Here is a 25,640-nt window from a genome sequence, read left to right as displayed (position 1 = left end):
CTGATGGAAGTGGATCTCTTCGATAAAGAGAGCTAATTCAGTTTCAATTGATCAAGGATGGACAGAAGCAGCTACACCCAAAGAAAGAACATTGGGAAATGAATATAAACTGCTTGCATTTTTGTTTTTCTTCCCGGGTTATTTCTACCTTCTGAATCCAATTCTCCCTGTGCAACAAGAAAACTGTTCGGTTCTGCACACATATATGGTATCTAGGATATACTGTAACCTATTTAACATGTAAAGGACTGCTTGCCATCTGGGGGAGGAGGTGGAGGGAGGGAGGAGAAAAGTCAGAACAGAAGTGAGTGCAAGGGATAATGCTGTAAAAAATTACCCTGGCATGGGTTCTGTCAATAAAAAGTTATTTAAAAAAAAAAAGGATTTAAAAAATGGAAAAAAAAAAAATATATATATATATATATATCAAGCTTTATTTAAAATATCTAATGTCAAGTTCAAATGCAATGATAACAGAAAAAGATCTTATATTCTCTGGTGCTTATGCTTTGGAGAATTATTTTGTCCAAAAGAAAGTACCCTGGGAAATGTCTAGGCTTACAATTTTTAAATTTAGCTGATTTGCTTCTCAAGAGTCCTCTTAATTTTGATCAGCCACACTCACATTTTAAAATTCATTCCATCTTTGCCTGGACAAATGAAAAATTGTAATTAGAAACTCTGAGGCCTACTTTTATTACAGGCCCTACATCAGCGGAGAAATATGAAGATGGTACTATTCACAGGCATCCCAGCATGCAAATAATTGCAAGGACACAAATGATTCAACAGTAATAGAGTCAGAGCTCTCGGAAGAAATCATTCCAATGCCCCCACATTCACCATGTTTCTTTTTTAAAAACCAGGCATTGGGGAGGCATCAGTGATCTCAGCAAAACCACTCAGAAATCAATTTAGGAATACCTCCCATGTCCCTGTGCCCCTCCTCTCCTTGCAACAACAGGGAAGCAAAATTAGAACTCTATGAGGGACAAAGAGGCAGAGGGAAAAAAAGAAGACATGAATTATCTTACGTAAAGACATCATTTCCACACCTGAATGGTCCTTTCCCTTCCTTACTCCAGTGTCTTGGTCAAATTGAAAGTGACAGGCTCTGTTAGGTGAATGTTGCTCTTGCTGGGTACAATCTGGAAAAAACGGGAGGGGAAGCTAAGCAGTATCTTTGTCAAAAGTACCAAATGTGTTTTCTAAAATACTTGCTATTTTCCTAATTGAGGACTTTTCTTTTTCTTCTTCCCCCTCAACTTCAGGACACAATTTTAATGCAAGTAATGCCATTTTTTTATTTTGTTTTGCCAGAAAGAAGTTAAAATGCATAGAGACACATGTTTTTGAACATGGCCAATGTGGGAATTTGGTTTGCAGCTCTGTGTAGGTCTATGATAAGGGTTTTACCTTCCTTTGTGTTGTTGTACATTTAGGGGGAAATAATGAGTGGGAAAAAAAGGAAAAATCTAGCGAGAAAGGCAGGATGGCACAGTGAGGAAAAAAACTGGCCTGGGAATCAGGAAAATGAGTCAAAACGGTGTTAACCTGGTAAAACGTTCAATACCTTAGTACTTTAGGCAATTTCCAAAAGTGTTCAGTCACAGAACTGGTTCTAATCTACATTTAGAAGAGATGGTTTTCTTACCTGGTATTCTCTATGCCAATGAAATGACAAATCTAATCCCTCCCCACCCCCAAAAAATAATAGTTAATCCATCAGTGTATATGTCTTAGACTCTGCTAAAAGACATTGAGTTGATCTCAGAACTGAACAGAAGAAGATGAAATGGTGCTTTTAATAATCCCATATTTGCCCAGAAACAAAGGTCTATAATTTTAATACCACTCTTCTTCTGGTGGTAGCACGTGGCTGTGAGTCATGGAGCACTAGAGTCTCCACATAATTAAAAGTATGACTCAGCAGGCAGCAGAGAGATACATGGCAGGTGCACCTGGGCCATAAAGAGCGACAAAGAAGAACCGGAAAAAAGGAGATCACCCAGGAACTAAGCCCTTCACAGCTTTTGGTCTATAATCCTTTGAAAGAGAAGATGGGCCAGTGGCAAGAATAAAGCAGATACATCGCTCATAAGCTCTACTTGTCTTCCACATGGAATGTAAGATCCTGGCAAGGGGTTATGTCATTCTTGTAATTATATTACCAAAACCCAGCACACAGCAGGAGCTTAATATGTGCTTCTGTATATTGATGGATCTTTGAGACAGTGAACAACACCCCCAGCTTGCTGGGCAAGAGTTGCCCAAGTCATGTCTTCATTTCTTACCAGTCAACATCCATGCCTTTGAATCTGGTACCTTCATCCTCCACCCTCCCCTCATCAGCTTTCTTCCATATGTTGTCTTTCCCATTAGAATGTGAGCTCCCTGAGGCGCGCCACTGCCTTGCTTTTTGCTTAGCACAGGGCTAGCACATAGTAGGAGCTTAATAAATGCTTACTGACCTGAAGTGAAACAGACATGGATGAGTTGTGATCTCCAAAGTGGGAAAATCCATGTTGATGAGATCAAAACTCTAAGTATAGTATCCAGGAAGAAAGAGAGTATGTCTGAAAATTACAGCAAAGAAGGTTCAGCCTTAAGGAATCAGGGAAAACACAATCAGCAGATTTCTACTTTAGAGTCTTTGACAAGCCTCAATTACAGAAGTAAAACAAATGTGGTAAGTCCTGGTCTGAGGAGTCAATGCTTTACTCAGCATTACCATGTTTACTTCCTGTGTCCAAGGCACTGGGCTAAGCAAGCATTGTCAATCACAAAAAGGCAAAATAATGGTCCTTGTCCTCTGAATTTCACAATAATAATGCCTGAGCATTAGGAAATTTGACTTCTAGTCCCAATCTGCCAAAAGTTATGTGAACTTGGACTGCTTATTCAAGTTCTCTGGGTCTTCGTTTTTTCATCTATAAAATTAGAGGATTGAAAAAAGATCTTTTAACTCTAATAATTTACACTCTATAGTAGGGTTATGCTGGAGCTAGCTCCTGCTGGCTCACAATTGTCCGATTTTTAATGTGAGCATTTACATATCAGAAATCAGCAAGCATTATAAATCAGAAATTTGAATTATTGTTTTGTTAATTATCTAAACTTATGAAGATGATAGAGAAAATGTTAATCATGCAGATTAAATTTTAAAACATCATACTTTGAGAAGGGTCCTGGTTTTTAAATAGTTATCAGCTTACCTCCACTTATAAATTTTATAGTCTTTCTATCCAACACCCTTTCCTATAGATTTTAAAATCAGTCATTGACCAAACAGGAGAAAAAAAAGAAGTGATTTCCCCAACTTAGAAATAATAAAATGGTATAAGTATGCCTTACACTGTATACTGCAGTGGTCCTATGTCTTTATCTTGCTATCTCTTTTTTGGTTTTTGTTTTTGTTTTTTTGTCTCTAAAGTCTGAGACTAAACCTAGTCAGTGCATAATGATTAAAATACTTTTTTACACTTACTCAGAGAGATAAAAAATAAGAATAACAATATAGCTACAGAACAAATATGTATCTTTTCCTGAATGGTGTTTGTGAGTGAGTGAATAAAATACAACTCTCTGAATAGAACAGAATAAACCAATCAGCTTATAGAATGGTCTTACAATCAATAACCACTGCAAGTACAGGGAACATTTGCTCTGTACCCATTCCTTTTTCACTAAAACTCATCAGCTCTGTACTCACACATATGGCCTGCCTCAAGTGACAATGGAGCTAGATTCCTTCTTCTCATGCAGTGGTTCATTTCATCTTCCATCCCAGTGGAAAATTGCTTAAGGTTTTGGTTTGGGTTCCATCAAGAGCTGAAAATAAAAAAGTACTCAATCTATAATAAAAATCAGGTATAAAATGGATATTTTTTCCTATAAATAAAAGAAATACAAAAGAACCCAAAAAACTCTGTATATATTAATGATATCAACATATTAATAAATTATCAATTATTGAAATAGTAACATATTCCTATATCAATGAGCAATTTATACAATTACTATAAATAGGAAGCAATTTATGAGTTAATAAAATGACATCCCAAATGGTCAAAGGATATTAACAGACAATTTTCAGATGAAAAAACTAAAACCATTTCTAGTCATGTGAAAAAGTGCTCTAAATCACTAGTGATCAGAGAAATACAAATTAAGATAATTCTGAGATACCATTACACACCTCTCAGTTTGGCTAAGATGATAAGAAAAGATAATGATGAATGTTGGAAGGGATGTGGGAAAACTGGGACACTGATACATGGTGGAGTTGTGAATGGATCCAGCCATTCTGGAGAGCAATTTGGAACTATGCCCAAGGGGCTATCAAACTGTGTATACCCTTTGACCCAGCAGTGTTACTACTGGACTTATCCCAAAGAGATCTTAAAAGAGGGAAAGGGACTCACATGTGCAAAAATGTTTGCATTAACCCTTGTTGTAGTGGCAAGAAACTGGAAACTGAGTGGATGCCCATCAATTGGAGAATGGCTGAATAAGTTACAGTATATAAATGTTATGGAATATTATTATTCTGTAAGAAACAACCAGCAGGATGATTTCAGAAAGACTTGGAGAGACTTACATGAACTGATGCTGAGTGAAATGAGCAGAACCCATAGATCATTGTAAAACATCAAGATTATACAATGATCAATTATGATGGATGTTACTTTTCCAACAATGAGATGACTGATGCCAGGTCCAACCATTTTGTGATGAAGAGAGCCATCTACACCCAGAGAGAGGACTTTGGGAACTGAATGTGGATCACAATGTAACATTCTCATTCTTTTTGTTGTTGTTCCCTTGCATTTTGTTTTCTTATTCATTTGCTTTACTTTTTGATCTGATTTTTCTTGTGCAGCAAGAGAACTGTATAAATATATTTACACATATTGGATTTCACATATATTTTAACTTTCTTGCCATCTAGGAGGGGAAAATCTGAAACACAAAGCTATGCAAGGGTCAATGTTGAAAAGTTATCCGAGAATATGTTTTGAAAATAAAAAGCTTAAAAAAAAGAAAAGAAAGAAACTAAATAAAGTTAACTTAAAAGATAAAAAAATTTAAAAAAATAAAATGGCATCCCACCTTTCATCTCAACTCTTACTTCCTAAACAACTCCTAGTGTATGGCTTTCATTATCCAAGCCCAGGTTGGATAACCTTCTGATTGGTTATTTTCTCCTCTGAAGAAAATGCTTTCACTGCCAGTCAGTTCTATCCAATAGATCCAAGACACCTTGAATTCAATAGAGAGCCAATACCAAACATGTCAATAATTTAATGTGGAAATGATACCCAAAAGAGAAGAGATGAAGCAGGAACCCACATGAAATCTCAGCTAGCTAAGACCATTTCACCTAAGTGCCACATCACAGACTTGAAGGGGCAGAAGATTTGAAGCCATCTTGTATGGTATTCCATTCCCACTTCTACCAATATATCTTCAGCAAGCTGCTTAACAGCACCAAAAATTCACTGCTTAGCATAACTATGGAGGAAGAGGATTTGGTCTAGTTAATTTCATAATGGTCCAAAATTTTTATCATCCTAAAATGAAATGATAGGTAATATCAGCATTTTGTTTTGTTTTAAAAATCTTATTTGCATCAAATGCTAGTGATAGAACAGTTTATGCAGAAAAATTTTCTTGAACAGTATCCTATCTGAGTTGACCCACTGCAATCTACAACTGGTATTCTTGTGGCATTTTATAATATTCAAATATTAAATAGTCTCTGTTTTCTCATATTTTCTTGATGTGTTTTGGTTTTACTTGCTTTGTGAAGCAAGTTAAAGTTGAATTTTATATCTTTGTAAGATTTGTGCAACAAATAAGAAAAGTGTCTCAAAAAATCCATTTCTTCTCCTTCAGTGGGCAATCATTTTCATTTTCATTTTTCTTCTTTACAGTCATTAAGGCAAAAAAGATATAAGGGAATTCAAGCCAATCTGTTCATTAGTACACAGTGTCCCAAAAGTCTTGGTACAATTTTAAGCTTTGATAAAACTGCACTACATAAATTGCTTTCTATAATATGCACCTAACTTGATTCAGACTTGTCTTTAAAATATTTTCCTGTGATTTTTCAAAGTCAACAGAAATAAATTAAATTTCCATCCCAAAAAGAAAAAAAAATTATTAAGCATAATGGGCATTATTGATGATTGCCTAAATTTTGGTGAGTCATTCACTTCTAGGTCAGCATAATTCACTCAATTAGATCTACTAAGTTAATACCTATTGCTAATACAGGCCCATTATAGTAATAATTATTGGGGTATTTTGTGTGTTCTGATCTCCAAAGAGCTGAATTTAGTCAAAGTGACACCTTAATCCTATCAACTAGAACTTATCTTTTGCTATGGAAATCAGATTATTCACTTAATTCTCAAAAACCAGCTTTGCTGACATTCCCCTGCCTATTTTGTACAAAACCAAGGTGACTTGAGGTGCCACCATCCTGACAGGATGAGCTACTCAGAGAACAAATGCAATTGGTCGGTTGACTATTCAATGCTGTAATGAGAACATTTAATCATGTTGATAATCTGACTGAACCCATTTTAAATCGTTCCCCAAAGAGCTCGTGGGAACAATTTGTACTTTACACTGATTTGCTTTTCTGCACTCAGCAATAGATGGAAAAAAACTCTTACTCTTTCTGTTTAATCCACCACCTTTAGTAGTTGGATAAAGAACTATTTGGTCTTTGAAATTTTTCATAGACGGTCCTATTCATTTTTTTAAGATTCTTAATAATAACATTATATTTTTATAGATTATATTAAGTTCTACAGGATCAAAATCTCTTCATAGATTTTCCATGGAAAACAAAATGAGTGAGCATGGTATCATGTTAATGAACTTGGATTTAAGCAACGTGCATGTGACTGATTTTAGTACACGAATGGTCCACTTGGCTTTGCTGGGGTTGTTTGTAAGCAGACTCAGAGAGGAATACACCATGACCTAGCTAGCGGCAGTCAGCCAATAAATAATATTGATTGGGTAGCTAGCTACTCTTGGAAAAGAACTAAGAAAGGCTAGACACAGTTTTTCTGTCCTCTGGAGCTTTACAGCTTAATGGAGAGCTAGGCAAGCACATGAGGAAAAAAAGCCAAAGAACACACAAAAGAGAATACATAAACATAAGTCTACAATCTATATATACCTCAATAGCTCTGTGAATTCAATGATTTAGGTACAGTTGTAACTTCAGATTCATTTGAAGGGAAGACTATCTTGCACAGAGTCCAACCTGGGCTCTTAGAGAGTTCAAGGGGAACAGGAGACCAGTATAGTTCCAGAGAAAAGGGGGACAACCTGTACCATCTCCCTAATTCTCCAACTTCTTCTGGACTCAGAAAAATTGAATTTAAGCTCTGACTCCATCACTTACTAGCTATAGAACAAGAGACATCACTTCCCTTCTCTCAGCCTCAGTTTTCCACTCTCAAAGATGAAGAGATTTTGTCTATATGATCTTTAAGGTCTTTTCCAATTGAAAGATTCTTCCAATCTACAAATGTTGTCAGTAAGAGAAAAAGTACTGTTAAAGTGGAATCATTGGAAATATATCCGCTATAACATCTGTTTCTTCTATCATCATATTCTTGGTTGAGTAGTAGGGACTAAGAATCCAAAACATTTTAAGAACAGACAGTGATAAAGATATCATAAGCAGCAGCATTACAGTGGAACAATACTACTGGACCAGAAGCCAAGAGTACCAAATTCCAATATAGTCCCTGAAACTATTTAACTGTGTTAAGTCCCTTAACCTTATCTGGTCTCTGCCTCCTATTCTGCCAAATTAGGATTGCGCTCAGTGATCTCTGGGATGGCTCCTAGATCTAACATTCTGTTTCTTGTGATTTTATTTTTTATGGGAAAAAGTTCTAGTTTTAAAAGTCATACTAAAATGATAGCTTTGTTATTATAAAATAATGCACATACTCCTCAAGCCTTCTAAAAAGCTAATATATAATAAATCAATGGGCAAGATGCTATGGAGGGCAGAAAGGAGAGAGACCATATTTTCTTCCTCTAAAGAACTCACAGTCTGTATGGGGAAATAAGGAACAAGCATGTGAAAGGATAATATTCCCAGGTACTTCATGTTCAGTCCTAGATCAAATAATCAGAATGGCAGTATCTGCTGTAGGGCATCAAAGGAAGGAAGGATCATTTCCAGCTGGTACAGTAAAGAAAAATGTCACAAAGAGTAAAAGGCCCAAGGCAAACATTGAAGGATGTTAAGGTCTGACTGGGTGATGTATAGAGAGGAGAGGTCATTCCTGATAGGGGCAAAGGTATTGAAATGGGAAATTGCAAAGCATGTTCAAGGGAATGTTACACATACTAGAACTTATCAGTAAATATTTGTTAAGCTCCTACTTGGCAAGCAACTTTAAACAGAGTCTGGAGTCTGAAAATCTGGATTCAAATTTTCCCTCTATTGCTTACTAACTCTGTGATCTTACGCAAATAATTTCACTTTCCTAAACCTTATTTTCCCTATTGTAAAATAGAATTGCCAGACAGCCTCTCAATTATATCTGTAACCCTATGATAGGTCACATATGTAAAAGCTAAGACCTGAGAATTCTACAACAAAAATAAACCAAATCCAAAAAACTTTTTCTCTAGGAAAAATAACGTGTACATAAAAAAGGGAGATGAAAATCATGATAATTACAGGATTTAGATACTAAATAATAGAAGATAATACTTTTAGTATTTTGTAGGAAAGGTATGAAATTAAATGGTTCTTATCAGGATGTTTCAATACTCCTTAAAAATGCTAAGCCAATGCAAGGCCAGACTATGTCTCAGAAAATTAACAGTTTGATTCCCTAAAACAACTAAAATAAATTACCATCTAGTCTTAATTAATTAATCAATTAATGATTTGAAAGAAATGTCACTATGCATTGTGAGATAAATTTTTAAGGAAAAAAATTTATTCTCTGAAATTTTCACTGGCACTAGAAAATAGGTATTAAGGAGACCATTTAGGAGAAAATACTCTCTTATAGATTGCATTTTATAAGATGGTATCCATGACCAAAAAATGGGAAACAATTCATGTACAATTATTATCGGAAGCTAAATTTGTTGAGATTAAATTTTAGGAGTATAATCCATAATTCCTTGATCTCAAATTGGTGGAAATATGGCTACCAGAAATCTTGAATCCTCTAAGCTGGGGTCTCTAGATTTGTGTCAAAACTGATCTCAACCAATGTAAGTTCTAACATCTGGAACACAGGAACCCATAGTTTACAGCAGCCTAGGGCTCTGGTCTTTTCACGTATACAGAAAAGAGCACTAATATTGGTGACAGTCAGTGCAGATACACAGATAGGAAATGGACACATATGAGAAAGGGGAAGAAGTCAGTTTTATTCATGGCTCAGTTCAAGGGCCATTTTCTACATAAAACGTTTCTTTAATACCCAGCTACTAATATCCCACTCTCAAAATATGTCATAAATTTCATATATACTTGTATAGTTTTATTTTTCTAAAAGCTTCTTGAGGGCAGGGATTATTTTACTTTTGTGTTTGTATCCCTTTCGTCTAACACACTATCTGGTATACATTAAATGCTTGATAAATGCTTGTTTTTTGGTTGATTACTTAATAATTATGTAAGGTTTATTTTAATCCTTCATTTATCAGGGTGTCCTGTAGTCTGGAAATATAATGAATGAATGAATTAATAAGCATTAATTAATATAATTAATTATAATGTTCTTCTCTTCTCTAAAATATAATGTTGTCTGGGAGCAGGTTTCTTGGGGAGCTTCTGGAGGCAGCCTTAGTTTCAGTTCAGTGTAATAATCACCCCAAATGCATCCAGCTGTTAAAGTCCAAATCTTGTCCTTCCTTGGGCCCAGTTAGCTTTCTTAGAGGCCTATCTCTCTCTTCGGTTCCAAGAGCTCCTGTTGCTAGTCCTCTTGCCTCTGACAACTTCAGCCTCCAGCTCTCTCTGAATCTTTCCCAATCTCCCTGTGCTCCCAGTGGGTTTGTCCTTTTATATGCTCTTTTAGAAGTGTGAACTCAAAGGTTGACTCTTCCTCCAAGAGTGGGATTGTTGGAGCTATGACTTGTGAATCTCCTCCACTTAACTTGTGAATCTCCCAGAGTGCCTATCAATTCCAGTGACTTAGCACCTTGTAAGAATCCTAACAAATTAAGCACTCATGATGTGCATAAAGGAACTTTCAAATGCAATTTATATGGAAAAGTTCTTTGGACCTTAAGGATACAAAGGCAACGCAAATAATACTACTGACTAATATCCAAAGAGTCACATTCATTGATAAAAAAGAAAGTGTATCCATCTCTGTTGAACTGTTTAACAGTTTTCAAGGACTTCACTAGTGAGAAAGTTCTTTTCTGGTCTTCAGTAACTATAGCTACCACCTTCAGAAGCAGTTGCCTGGTTACATTTCCACAAGAGTTGCTTCCCTGGATGATGATGACTGTAGAAGTAGGGTTGGAAGTAGGGCTGGTGGTCTGGGAAGTCACTACCACCTTGGGGTGTTTGGACTTACTGCCATTGTTAGCAGCTGGTCAGTGATCTGGAGTGGTAGAGACGTAGAACCCCTTCTCAACCTCTATGTGGTTCTCCGGGATTCAGTCTAAGAATAAGAAGAGTGAATGGGTATGATAATATTATTCCCAAAATTCTTGAGTTTATGATCCTGGACTATCTCCACATGGATCTGAGAAAAAGGTGATGATGATAATAGTTTGAACTGTCTGGCCTTTTCAATCTAGAATTTTTATTTCTAAACATTGTAATTGTTCAGGTATATTTAGTCAATTAAAAATCAAACTCCAGCATGAGCTACTGCATATACATGTTGAGACAGAAATGTTCAAGACCCAGAAAAATGCCTGGGGATTTCTTTACCATCAAGAAACAATTTAAACTGTTAAACTATTTTTGCACAGAGATTACAAATTGCAAAGTCAGCATTTTATATTACTGACTTTTTCTTAATTCTTTTAAACTCAACTGCAGCTGAATATTACATCAGAAGCAGTAACAAATGGTAAGTGTGCTCAAATGGTTATAGTCCCTCTTTTCTTCACTACTGCCCAGAAAAGCCATTATTATAATGAATCTTCACTGGCCCATTCAGAGACTGACACTAAACACTGCCTCTGGGATGATATTTAGTCTTCTCCTAAGCTTGTTTCTTGAACTTGCTCAAATTCAACCAGTTCTCCCTGCTACCTTTCTTCAGTTTCCTCTGCTTTCTGTTCCCCATTTCTCAAGCCACTTTGATAGTCCAGCCTGGCTGGCTTGCCTGACCCGTTGGTGACAGTTGGTTGGCAGTTGCTAATAACAGGGATGAAGGTCATCTTCTCCACAAGCATTACTCCCCTGGACAATGGCTGCAAGGGTCAGGATGAAAGCAAGGCTGGTGGTTGGGGGGTACAGCTAGTGATTAAATTTTTATATTTATCTGCACTTTTGTGGCAGTTGGCCAAAGGTTTATCTTGATGGTGGCGAGGATGGTAGGCATTTCTCCACAAGGGTTGTTCTCTTCAGTGATGACTGCAGGACCCAGACTGGAAATTTAGAAGTTAAAAAATAACTTTTAAAAAATCTAAATTTTTGCTGTTTGTTAGACATCTAAAGTAATGTGTCCATTACTGAATGCTACTTTTTTTTAATTGACAAATTGGAAATCATTGGGAAGAAGGCATCCAATACAGGGAGAGATCCTGAAATCAAGTAGTCTGAAGAATAGTTAAGGAAATTACCTTTTAGCCTTGTCTAGAGGCTTCAACATATGGATAGTGTAAAACAAGATGTACTCAGAATCTCAAAGTCCTTCTATTTTCTAGCTGGATGACTTTGACGATCCCATTGTACTTCACAGGGTTTCATTTTCCTCATCTGTAAAAATAAGGAGGCTAGATTAGATACCCGATCATCTCTTCTGTTCTAAAAGCATATGAATTTTGAAGGGCATGATGGTTGTATGTAAATATTAGAAAAGTACTGTGGAAGAGTGAATAGATGTGTTTTAGGTTATTCTGAAGAATAAGCCTATAATCAATCAGTCAATAAACATCACATATATGACAGTCATTGTGCTAAGTACCAGAGACACAAAAAGAGGAAAAAAGTAGTCCTTGCCCTCGAGATAGTCACAAGCTAATCTACTGGAGTTGCAGAGAGACTTGAGGGGTCAATATAAAGAACTTGCTTCCACTGAGATTACTACCACCCTCAAAAAGCAAGACTCCACATTACATGCCTAAGCTACAAAAATAAGGGAAAAAAACGATCTTGAAAGAGATTACAACATAAAAGGGAGCAGAGAAGGAAAGAAATACATGCATAGGGAAGTTAATACAAGATCATGCTAGAGCAAAGAAAGATATACTCACCAAATGCTCTTTGATGGAGTGAATACCTTTCTCAGCAATGGCACCTTGGCTAAGTCTTGAAGGAGGACAAGGCTTTTTGAGGTGGTCATCTCCACTCCTGAGGGACAGCATATATCTATAAGTGAGATAGAGGCTGGAATGTAGATCATGTAAAGGGGGATAATGTGAAGGAAGCCCAGAAAGATAGGTTGGGGCCAGATTATTGCAGATTCTAATCACCAGATTAATGTTTGTATTATTTCTTATTGGAAATAGTCATTGGAAGATTCTATTCCAAAAATGGCATCAATATTGGACTAGGTAAATTTGCAACAGATTGACCTAAGACTGTGAAACTTGAACTGAACCACATAGAAGGTGCAGATTTCAAAGTGGTGCATTTTAAGAAGGTAGAAGCTTTTCCTATGCCTGAAACATAGGTACCATGTGTTGGTTGGTTATTTTTATTTTTATTTTTTTTGGCTGAGGAAATTGGGGTTAAGTGACTTGCCCAGGGTCACACAGCTAGTAAGTATTAAATGTCTGAGTCCAGATTTGAACTCAGGTCCTCCTGACTTCAAGGCTGGTGCTCTATCCACTGTGCCACCTGGCTGCCCCAGTTTCCTTTATTCTTGAGAAGGACCCAAATAGCATCACTCTCTTGGAATCAACGTACAGTGTGTCCAGCTGTGGCTGATCAGACCACCATGAGCTCAGACAGCTCTACCATAGATCAGGCACAAATAATCCATTTGAACTTTTGGAGTGGAGATGTCTCTGAAGTTGCACATATCACATTTCTTTTGAGCTATTGCAATTCTACTTTGTACCTAGAGCACAGGGCCTTCTTTAATGTAGGTTTGCCTTGCTGCATAGTCCTGTGTTGGTAAATAATAGAAGGTAAGATTGGAAAGGAAGACTGAGACCAGTTTTAAGAAGAAATTACTCGATGTTAATTATGAGACCATTGGCAAATTTTTCTTACCAGATTATATATAAACTTGAATTTGTCTTTTTTTTTTTCTTTTTATAGCCAGTGCTGATTTTCCATACAATGCAGGACAAGCCATAAGAGATGGAGTTAACAGAAATTCGGCAATTATTGGAGGTAAGTATAACATGTTGGACAGTCTCACAAACTATATCCTCAACAATTAGAAAAGCTGAATAGGATAGTGGATATGATGCTTCACTTAGAATCAGGAAGCCTTGCATCTGAATCCCAGTTCTGATACTTTCCAACTGTGTGACCATAGTCTTTGAACAATCCTCTAAATTCTATGTATTCTCTAAAATCCACATACTAAGGTCAGACAATCAATTCTCAGTATAAATAATATTTTTCACCGCTTGACCAATGTAGAATAATGGTTTCATTCCTTTTTGACTTATAGAAGGGCTAAGGGTGAATTTAAAATTTTTGAACTGACTCTAAAGTAGTATGGAATATATATACATGAGGAAAAAACATTAACAGTAACATATATATCTATTCTGGCCCCTCAGGAGTGATTCTCCTTTAGTTGGTATATAAGGAGAAGTGGATGAAAGATATATGCATGAGAAGAATTATTGCAATGGAAAAAAAATACAGCTTCCAAATATGCTGGTTTTAACAGCGGACATTAAAAAGCTTAAAATAAGGCAGCCCTAAGACAACTATTTTCTGCCTTTGACTTGCAGGTCTGTTTGGTTCTTTTGAATCAAGTTCCCACATGCAATTACTTGCTAACAGGCTGCTTCTATCCTTCGGTCCCAGAAAACCAGGTTTTCCTACATTTCAATTCATAGTTTTCCTAATGTATTTAATGAGGAAGTCTTTGTTTCAAGGCAGTACAATGGATACACGATTAACTTAGAGTGAAAAAGCCCTAAATTCCAATTTGGCCTTAGACCCGAACTAGCTCTGTGACCTGAGCAAGTCACTTAACTGCTATCTGACTCAGTTTCCGCATTTCTAAAATGGACATAATAATCGAGCTACTTACTAGGATGGCTGTGAGGATAAAACAAAATAATATTCACATAGCACTTGGAAAACCACAAAGGGCAATATAAATCCAACCTATTATTATTATTATTATCATACCATTAGGAATAACTCTTCCTCCAAACCCTTCTAATAAAGATTTGTTTGCTCTCTGACACTGTTTCCTTGGATCTAGTTTATCACTTGGTCTTTAGCCAATTAACTTCTGCATTATCAGCATTTTTAAAAAAAATTTTAACTCATTTTTAATTTAATTTTTTTTTATTTTAAATTTAAATTTTTAAATAAGAGGGAGAAACTCTATGAGAAATTTATATGGAAAGATGATTGAGACAATGATCTTTTATGGGTGATGTTTCAGCCATATTTAATAGTATAGCTTTCTTTGCAAAAAATAAAATCCAAAAAATAGCAAAATAAAATCCAATAAAAACTAAAAGGCAGAAGAAAGACTTAAGAGAAAGGTATTGAGTTGGGAGTCTGCGTCAAATCTCAGGTCTGCTTCTTACTACCTGTATGATCAAGACACTGCCTCTCTTGGTGGGTTGTTGGACTTTAGGATCTCTAAAGTTCTTTCCAGCTCTAAATCTCTGATCCTAAAACTATTATTTTTCTTGTCTTTTTTTGGAGCGGGGTGGAATTGGGACAGGGAAGAGGGATGAGCCAGGGGTCGTAGAGAAGCTTGAAGGTTGATGTCACCTTTGGCCCCCTCTCTTTCCCACAGGGGTCATCGCCGTGGTGATCTTCACCATCCTTTGCACCTTAGTGTTCCTCATCCGCTACATGTTCCGCCACAAGGGCACCTACCACACCAACGAAGCCAAGGGCGCAGAGTCCGCCGAGAGCGCCGACGCCGCCATCATGAACCACGACCCAAACTTCACGGAGACCATTGATGAGAGCAAAAAAGAGTGGCTCATCTGAGGGAGCTAGCGCTTGGCAGCGGGGCGGGAGGGCGGGGAGAGGGCAGGAAAGCAGGGGGACGCAGGGAAGAGGGCACAAGGGGGACCTCCAAGGAAGGGGAAAGCACTCTGCTTCGGACTCTTGAGCACATCTTTAAAAGATCAGCACAACGCGGAGAAGCAAGGGACAGACAAAATCCTTGGGACTGGAGAACAAAAAGGTGTTAAAAATGAGAACTTTTTAATATTCATTCACAGCTCTGTCTCTCCTTCTATATCCAAACAAATAATGAGAAGAAAATGCTTTTAGAGTTTCCACATTGGTTAAAATCCGTCAGTAATACCTGTCTTTTTTTGTGTGTGTTTAGAGGTGTTCTAAATACTTATGACAACAGGGCCCGTTTTCTACATTTTTAGGAGCCCTTAGAATTTGGATATTTCTGTCTTGAGAACAACTGACAAATATATATATATATGGCCTCCAATGATTCTTTTTTTCCACATATAGTTAATTCTGAATGGGTTATTGTTGTATCTAGAGCTTGTTTACATCACATTTCACTTGGCGTCTTGTAAATTGGGAGTTGGGAGAAGAAAGGGGCATAGGGAAACAACCCACTCTTTTTGCCAATGTCCACAGGGCCACTGACCTGTGCGACCACATTGAGGGCTCTCATGTGACCCAGGCTGTTGAAGGACAAGACTGTACAATACTTAGCAGTGATGTAAAACCACATCATCATTGTTACCTCGGTTGGGGGGAAGGGAATATTCTGAATTATGGAAAGTTACTTTGATTTTTTCATGAAGCTCTGAGAAATAATATTGTTCCGAGTACATAGTCTTAGCTCTGTTCTGTTTCTCTCTCTTTGGCTATGGGATTTATCCTCCACTCTTCCTGTGATACATTGGCATATTCTGTATGTAGACATATAGGGAATTAAGAGCCAAATGCTATGGTTTGTTTGCTTCTATTTCTTTTATAGACAGTAGTAAAAGTAGCAATCCTGTCGTGCTGCCTAGTGAATGCATAGAGTAGGTCGCTGTCCTTAACAAGCCCTTCCTCTTTCAAAGTCTCCAGTTTCATTCTCCTTCCAACATATACCTGCCCAGAGGGGTGTGCCCTTCCAGGACTATGCTATGAGGGCGAGCCAATCATTGAAGTGAATTTAAGCACATCTTAAAAAATTCTTTGTTTCCGAAGTATGACCCAAAAGATGGCCAACTTAACTCGGAAGGAAAATGTGGTAAGTGTTTGGGATTAAAACAATGTCTATGAAAATTCACTGCAATGATTGACTCACTTCTATACATAATCGATTGGAAAACACCATCTTCTTTTTAAAGTCATTGAAATAATCTTCTGGCCAAAGCAAATACACTGCCCAGTAGGTAATTAAGGAATTACGCAGGCTCAATTACAATTGAACCTTGCATTTGTCACAAACGCAACAGCTGGGAGTTCCCATCCATAGACTCAATGGATAATGATTTGCAATAAGGGATCAAAACTAAATGATGGCAAAAGATGTGATTGTCTAGAGCTAGTTACTTTCTGCCTAATAAAATTTACCCTTCATATTTTGCACATTTTGACTTGAGACATTCCAAAAAGCAGACTCATTTATTTGTAAAGGTTGACATAAAGGTTATTTCCAGAATCACATTGCAACATCTAGGATCATTCTGACATAACTTCTCCCACACATCCTCTGCTAATGACATACACTTCAAATGGGAACCACTTAAAACTGTTCACTGTTTTGTTCTCCTTTCTAAAAGGGAATGTTAATAGAAAAATAAAGATATTGATGTTCTGTTGGATACTACTCCAAAAACTGCATAGTGATATGAATTTGGAAATGGTTCCATTACAACTTTTTCAGGATATTTGGGATACTTGTGAATCCTAAGATGATTATGACTTCTTCTTGGGTGGTTAGATTCATTTTATCCAGAGATGATGATCTGAGGTAAAAGAACATATGTGCGGTGTACTAAATATTGCATTTCAAGTGATTAAGTATTGGAATGTAACTACTTAAAGTCTATATAGACTTTAAATTTGAGGAAACATTGAAAGATTTTTTAAAGGAGTATTTCTATATTTTTAAAGGGATTATTTCTATTTCAAGTTGCTCCCTAAGGTATTATCAAGTCAGTTAACTAAGATTTCACATTACTCACATAAGAATCATTTAAGTACAATTCAACAAGGATGATTATTTTTCAATACTCTTATCAAAAGAATCCAACAGTTAACATCAATGTACTCTTTAAAAATATGCCTACCTACCATGTTGAGATCCGTTAAATCAGGAAAAACTAATTTTTAAAAGAGGCTTAAATTTTCCAGGTATTTTAAAATTTGACCTATTTTTAAATTTGTTTTGCTGATAACAAATATTGTTAGGATAAGCCCCATGTAAAAAATATTTTTAGCATCTCTTTACTTCTATTCATCATACATCTTTCACCTAATTCTCTGCTTCATTAGACTTCTCTCTGAGAAGATTTGGTCATAGAAAGACCCAAATCAACATTTTGAATATCAAAATGATTTTCCCATTTCCTTTGACCTCTCCATATTTCCTCTTGATATCAGCAGGCAGAAAATAAAAAATGTATCAATATCACCAGGTATTTTGACCCTCAGAATTGTCATGAATCTTATGTGAACAGAAACAGCCTAATTAAATCATATTTATCAAGTAACTGTTCCACAAAGGAGATACAAAGGCATTCAAAACACAATTCTTGAAAATTTTATAATCTAGTTGGGGATCTGGGATATCCCTGGATGAAGAAGGTGAGCAACCACACAAAGTTAATATGGTAGGTAAATATTAAATGAATGGTTTAAAAAAATCTTTGGTTTCTCAGAGTTATAGATTGAGAAGTCCCAAATCTTTTTTAAAGGCCATTGTCAATAAATTTCCCATTAACAATATGTTGATTTGGAGGGGAAAGGAGATGGAATTCCCTATCCCCCATGTATCCTTGAAGAACAATTTTAGTACTTAATCTCACTTGACCACTTTATAACCAACAGAACTCAATTGTATATGAAAGGTCCCTGATGACAAAATCAAATTGTATTTTTTTTATCATTTACCTAAAAATACTCTTTGGGAGATAAGCTATTTAAAAGATTTCAAAAATGGGGGAAAGCATTTTTTTGGCTAATCAGGAGAGTGGGAGAGGAGGATTTATTATGTATAACTTGAGAATGTAGGTTTTTAAGAGCTTTAGTTTGTGCATATAAAGCGGTGCTATTCTAAGGCTATACCTATAAAAAGCACATCCCCTTAACCCAGACACAATACAGGTCAACAAGTTGGAACAGATTTTATTACATTCAATCGAAACTCATGATAATATTCAATTCAACATTTATTAAGTGTCTCATTAAGTACAAAGCAACCATAAAGGAACTTAAAACCTTCATCTGACACTTCCTCCAGTCATGTAAGTCACCTTGTGCTCTTAAAAACCATTCCAGGTGAGTTCAAACTCTGTCAGGTCCAACCAAACTTGAAAGACTCAGACCACAAACCTGATGGTTCTTCTGATGGTTGGTCTAGTTAAATACAGTGTGACTCATCACCAGAAGAGTGTTCCTACCACAACAGCTCATGAAACCCCCTACAAAGTCCAGGAAGGGCTTTGGGGAATAACTTAATGATGAAATTACACACCTTTCAAAGTATGTGCAAAGGGAGGATGCAAGGTATTATGGAAGGAGTTTTAGAGGCAGAGGACTTGAGTTTACATCCTGTTCAGATTTACTTTCAAATATTCAATCTACTTAGTCCTCAGTTTCTTCCTCTATAAAATTAGTTTAGGATAGATAGTCTGTAAAATCTCTTCCAGTTTTGATCTGTAATCCCATGTTTATGGGACTGCATTTTTATTGTTGCCTTGCATGCATTCACGTTAATTCATCAATTGCTCAAACAACAAAAAAGACACTTAGAAATCAAAGGCTTACTTCATAGGAAAATTTGCCCCAAATTGTCCTTCCACTAACAAGGGCTACAATCAATACCATCATCATCATCATCATGCTTACTTTGCTGGGAACCTCTCCATAAGCATATGATGTACATACACGCAAGAAGAAGAAGCTCTAACCATTCAAGCATTAGTCAAACAGTAAGCCCTTGGGAGTTAACACCTGTTGAGCATCAACTGTCTGTACACACAACACTCAATGGAGCCCATATTTGTCCCTTGCTCTAGTTACTCTAGGTCACCAGATGAGGCAAAACAATATCAGAAGGGGCGGCAAGTAACTCAGGGGAAAGATAACAGGGTACCAAAATACAAACTTGCAGTAGATCACCAAAAAAGAAGGGATATAATTTCCTTTGTCTCATCTGTTCCATTCTCATCCCACCGATTTTTTTTCTCCTCCTCCCAAAATTGGAACTCACTCAACATGCCTAAATTCAAATGATCAAGTTAAGCCCTGTTAGCCCCACAAGATTTGGATTCAGATTGGATTCATTTCTAATTGTCCTTCTTCAGTGACTAAACATTTTCCCAAATAAATGCAATAATTTGGAAATTTAAATTAGTATTCTTGGTAAGTAGGTTGCAAGTATGCTAGCAACCAGGAAGTCTACACCAGATAAAAGTAAATTACCCAGCTGGAACCTCATCCTAACCCTTAAAAGCCTTTCCATGGAATGTGGAAAAACAAACTAGAAGGATACGATATATAGCCCATGACCAGGGATGCCAGATCACTTGAGCATCATTTTCAGTATTGAAAGCAGCTTCCATGGCCCTGTCAGAGGAAGACAGAGAGCCAGAATCTGAGCTTCTTCTGTCACCAATCTGCTGTCTTCATTCCCAATATTTTAGCTAGAGCAGATTTTACCTACCTCCCAGGGGAATTGCGAGGTATCCTTGCATCTTGCCTACAAGGCTTTTATAAAATTTTAGTCACAGTGCAGGGTGAAGGCCAAATGGGATGGGCCAAGAGGCAAGTAATGGGACAGGGTGAAGCATCTGTTGAATATTGAATCCAGTAAAGAGAACAGGAGCAAAGCTGAAATCTGCCAAGATGTCTTCCCATGTGAGTCTGAGAAATTAAATCTTTTGTGAGATGAATAAGCCCCTGAACTGAAAACCCAAGCTAGGATTGCTGTTGCTTATGTCCCCTAATCCCTCCAATGTCCCTCATTTGATATTTGGCTGTACTGACACGCAATCTTTCCGAAGAATCTGTATGAAATAATGCAACATTTTAACTTTGCTTGGAACCTCTCTGACATGCAGGATTATTTCCAAGCACACTGCTTTCACACTTGCAGCTGTCTAAGATGTATGAAATTTCAAAACTTTTTTGCCAAACAAGCCTGAGAAAAGGGTGCTGACCATTACTCCTATTTGTCACAGACTGCCAAAGAATGAGATGTTTCCAGTTTGACATTTAGGTAAAAGTTCCCCTAAGCAAGAATCCACTCAGCTCATCTCCATCTCAAAACTGACCAATCTGTTAATATCTGCACAATAGCCAGAATCTAGGTCTGGGAAAAAGGGTTCTCTTGTCTTGATTCTACCAAGGTTTCAGCTCAAACCATCACCATTCCCACGTTCCATTTGGTTAGGAAGAGTTTATTTTTTGTTCTTTTGTAATGAGCATGGTGACAGCAGAGGTTACAATTTTGAAAAGATGAACTAAATTCCAGTTCTGGAAAAAAAAAAGGCAGGCAGGCAATTGGGAGGGGGGTTCCATTCTAGTGAAATAGCACACAATTGCACCCTCTAAAAGCAACAGCATGTAAACTAGAAGGAAAGAAGGACATTATGTATGTTATATTATGCCTGATATTCTTTGTGAATGTCTTTCATTTTAACTAAGATTCTACTAGAAACCAGATTGATAAATAAAAAATTCAAAATAGTTTTAATTATCCTAAGAGCCGTCTTTGTGTATTTTGTACCATCTCCTGGGAAGGGAGGGTTGACTAGAAAGGGGAAACCATTCTCTTTCAGCTAAAGGATATCAATGTACAATATCACTAAGGTCACCATTTAATGAGGAAGTCTTCCTCTGAAAAGAAATAGAGATTTATCTGCTCCCTAAAGCTCATATCAAAAGATAGGAAATTCATATCTCATTTGGAAACATCAATTGTTATACTTCCTCCCTCTTGACTTTTTTGAACTCGTTAGGTATGTTTTCCCTCTTTATATACTTTAAAAGCAATTTGATTCTTTTATTTGATTCTAAATTTGATTCTTTTATACTCTACTTATTAAAGTGACAGTTACACAAAGTTAGGTAATGTCCATGGAAACCCCTGGTCATTATTTAAAGTATAAAAGAGGGGATTTTGCAATAGACACACAGAATCTAGAAAATCAGTTTCATTCCAAAATCTTTTTATAGCTTTATATTGCTAGTGGTTTCTTTTTATCAACTTTAGATATTTTTTGAATGTGTAGAATAAATGAAATTTCTGAATAGTAACCATTTTTGTCTGTCCCAATTAAATCATCCAGTGATATAATATATTGATATTTATACTTTTGTATACATGATTTGCTAGGAGGTAATGTCTCTCATTAAAAACAAATTCAAACTATGACAACAGAATTAAATAAAGGGAAAAGGGAAGTATCTGCATATAGTAGAAAATATATTAAGTGGAAACTCAAAGACTTGGGATCTAATTCCCAGTCTGTATGTTACCAACTATACAACCTTGGGCAAATGACAACAATTCTGGGTTTCAATTTTTCTTTTTCTAGAAAAGGAGGGACTAGGTCAACATGATTTCTAAGAATTTCTTATATGAAGGTTTACTATGTTTAATACCTACTCATGTCAGAACAACTCATTATTCTTTCTAACCCTGCACTAACTAACCAGGTGACCAGAAAGGAAGCATTTCTTGTCTCAATCTGTCATTTTACTTGTCTATAAAACTGACATGATAGGTTGTATGCTGGAGGGCAAAGGAGCCTGGAATCTAAGGTTCATTGCACTTAGGAACTGGTCCTGAAATGAGTGCATTCTGAATGTTAACATTTAAGGGGATGGGGGGACTAATGCAAACTATTCGTTGGTATACATATCTACTTTTTTGCTGAACAAACAGAAATCAGCAGGTTCAGCTAAAACCCTGAGAAGCCTCTGGGTTTAATTATCCCTGAGCAGGAAGGTCTCTCTGCAAAGGAATCCCTCCAAAAATTTACCTCCACTCGTAAGGCAGTTTTCCTCTGAAAGAAAAAAGCAGTCAAAAGTTTCATGATGAATACAATTCTTTCCTCTTGTTCCCCAATTTTTTTGGTTAATTTTCACAAGTGTCAAGCTATAAAAACCTGTTGGTTTGCCCTATAGCCTGTTGGCACTCTGGGAATGACTGACTATACAGTCTTGCCTCCCAAATCATCACCAAATAAAAATTCATGTTTTCTAAAAAGAATCAGTGACTAAGATGACAGGAAAAGATAATGACAAGTGTTAGGCTGTGGGAAAACTAGGACACTAATGCATTGCTGGTGGAGTTGTGAAATGATCCAACCATTCTGGAGAGCAATTTGGAAATATGCTCAAAGGGCAATAAAACTGTGCATACCCTTTGATCCAGCAGTGCCATTCCTGGACCTATATCCCAAAGAGATCTTTAAAAAGGAGAAAGGCCCCACATGTGCAAAAATGTTTGTAGCAGCCCTTTTTTGTGATGGCAAAGGATTGGAAAATGAAATGCCCATCAGTTAGGGAAAGACTGAATAAGTTATGGTATATCAAAGTAATAGAATGATGAAAATAATGAACAGGCTGATTTTTAAAAGGCCTGGAAAGATTTACATGAATCTGATGCTGAGTGAAACAAGCCAAACCAGGAAAACATAGTAACAGCAAGTTTGTGTGATGATTAATTATGACAGACTTGGTTCTTCTCAGCAGTGCAGTGATCCAAGGCAATCCCAATAAACTTTGGATAGAAACACCTTCCACCTCCTGAGAGAGAACTATGGACATATAAAGTTTAAAGTTCTTTTAACAGTCTCATTGTCAGCCATGCTCTTTCAGTGTTAGATGTTTCTTAAATCTCCTTTGTTTTGAAATTTTCTGCTTTTCTGTTTCTCTCTGATGGACAAGGCGAATACGGCTCATTGGCACCCATCTGATTCCTTCTCTATCTGTAGAGAAGTCTCCTGAATGTAAATCAACACATGCCGTGTTCATTTTTTTCTTTGTCTTCTGTTTTTTTCTGTCTCATAATTTTTCCCTTTTTTCTGATTTTTTTTCTCACAACATGATTCATAAAGAAATATGTAAAAAAAAAAAAGAATGTACATATATAACCAAAAAAAAGTCAATCACCAATATTCATGTTGTCAAACAATGAAGTTCTAGCTCCCTGAAGGATGGATTGGAAGAAAATACATCTTTTTGGACTATTGGTAGGTCCTGCTTGCCTTTCGAAAAACCAGATTTGGGGAAATAAAAGCTAAATGGGGCTAAAAACAAAAGTAGAGAAGGAAGGGACTCAATTTGAAAGACAGGCAGCTGTAAGCCCAGATGAAGAGAATTCCTAATTGTCCCAGCAGGAGTAAGGAGGGGAAAAGATAAGGGATAATTAGTGTGGAAAATAAGTGAAATCTGAGGACTCCTCAGTGTGGACAGTTGGAAGTATAAAGGTATGGATACCTGAGTAATTTAACAGTAAGCCTGGAATTTCAGATGCTGATCCCCTAGAGGGTTAAAGTTATCCTCTCTAGTGAACTTGGGAGGTATTGTACCAACTATTATTCTTATAAAAAAAGATGAGGAGGTGGTCTGGCATAATGTAATGGGAGCCAGCTTCTGAGTCTGGAAAATTCAGCTTCAAGTCTTGTCATTGCCACATGCATGTGGCCAGAGGCGAGTTACAATCTCTGAGTGTGTCCAGTGACATTCTTAGGACTACAATTACAGACAAGTTACCAATTTGAATTCATGAGGGATTCCCTAGAATGATGAATGGATAGATGATTGGATGGATGGATGGATGGATGGATAGATGGATGAATGGATGAATGGATGGATGGATGGATAGATGGATAGATAGATGGATGGATGAATGGATGTGGGAAGGGGGAAAAAGAGAGCACACAAATATTAAAATTCTTTAATTAGAAAAAACAATGGCTAAACAGGGATATGTATAAAGTCTATAAAATCACCAACAAATATGATATAGATATGAATAGATTTATTCAGCAAAACCTGAGATGCTTGAATTAAGAGCAGTTCTTTAAATCAGAGGAGACAAAGTTAGGACATCTTAGAGGAAAATAATGCTTTATTATAGCAAGCAAAAAACCTGTAATTTTATACTATGAGAAAAGATGATGTAAATGGAAAACATTCATAGTTTCAACAATGTTTAGATAATTTGTCTATAATAGATTATTTAGGGAAACAAGATGTTTAGGATTACATTCTAGGTGGTTCAGTGGATAGAATACCAGTCCTGAAGTCAAGAGGACCTCATTTCAAGTCTGACCTCAGACATTTAACACTTCTTAGCTGTGTGACCCTGGACATATAACTTTACTCCACTTGCCTCAAAAATTAAAAAGATCACATTCTAAATTGTAAAGGTTGGTACCAGGTAGGATAATGGGTTCTACAGGTCCTTTGGTGTCCCTAGTCTTAAAAGGTATATAGACTACACTACAAATTAGTATAATTAGCATAATTCCTAGTCTAAGTAACTTGTCCATGGGTTGGATAAATGAATAAATGGCAAACAGAAGAATAAGTTTTAATCCTCAGATTTTTGATGAATTAAAGAGGGAAATGTCACTGCCTCATCTATCTGATTATATAAAATATACTCTGAAGTTCAACCCAAATCAAAAATTTTAAAGTGAATAACATTCATGTTAAAGGGGAAACAAATCGACTACCCAAGGATTCAATTATATAATAATGAAAATGCAATAAAAGGAAGAAGAAAATGAAATATAATAAAGAAGAAAAAATAGATTGAGGCAGTGTGAAAGGACAAATTAGCCATAGAAGAATTCCTTTCTCCTGAAGGTCACTTTCTTGGTGGTTTTCATTAAAAGAATAGTCTGATTCTCTTTTCCTCATTTCCCAGACTATAACCCAGTCTAAAATCCTTCAGGAATATGAAAGAGAAAATTCATCATGGCTTCTGAATGGAAGGTAAGGCAAATTCTCCCAGCAGAGGGAAAATATATGGATGGCTGAGCCTGCCTTCTGACTCATTGGTGAGTGAATTACGTATTATGTAAAATAATTACTTCACACTTTTAGTAGTCTAGCCTCAGACTAGCCCAACATTTTTGCT

The 25,640-nt window shown here is 36.5% G+C and overlaps 1 protein-coding gene and 1 long non-coding RNA gene across 2 annotated transcripts in view; one reads left to right on the top strand and one right to left on the bottom strand.

Moving 5' to 3' along the window:
* Nucleotides 1–21,245, top strand: part of CNTNAP2 (contactin associated protein 2) — a 2,126,697-nt gene extending 2,105,452 nt beyond the window's left edge. Inside the window, exons 23-24 of the mRNA XM_051962375.1 lie at nucleotides 13,457–13,531; nucleotides 15,138–21,245. Coding sequence (XP_051818335.1) covers nucleotides 13,457–13,531; nucleotides 15,138–15,337 — 275 coding nt within the window. The 3' untranslated portion in view covers nucleotides 15,338–21,245. The remainder of the gene's footprint in view (nucleotides 1–13,456; nucleotides 13,532–15,137) is intronic.
* On the bottom strand, nucleotides 419–2,604 carry LOC127538346 (uncharacterized). Its single transcript, XR_007947722.1, has 2 exons — nucleotides 2,472–2,604; nucleotides 419–1,148 (listed from the first exon to the last, which is right to left on the bottom strand). It is a non-coding gene; the product is annotated as an uncharacterized LOC127538346 (long non-coding RNA).
* Nucleotides 21,246–25,640: the final 4,395 nt, after the last annotated feature.

This window comes from Antechinus flavipes, chromosome 5, assembly GCF_016432865.1.
Source record: "Antechinus flavipes isolate AdamAnt ecotype Samford, QLD, Australia chromosome 5, AdamAnt_v2, whole genome shotgun sequence".
Taxonomy (NCBI): domain Eukaryota; kingdom Metazoa; phylum Chordata; class Mammalia; order Dasyuromorphia; family Dasyuridae; genus Antechinus; species Antechinus flavipes.
The sequence above is the reverse complement of the archived record's forward strand: the minus strand, read 5'-3'. Positions and strand labels throughout refer to the sequence as shown.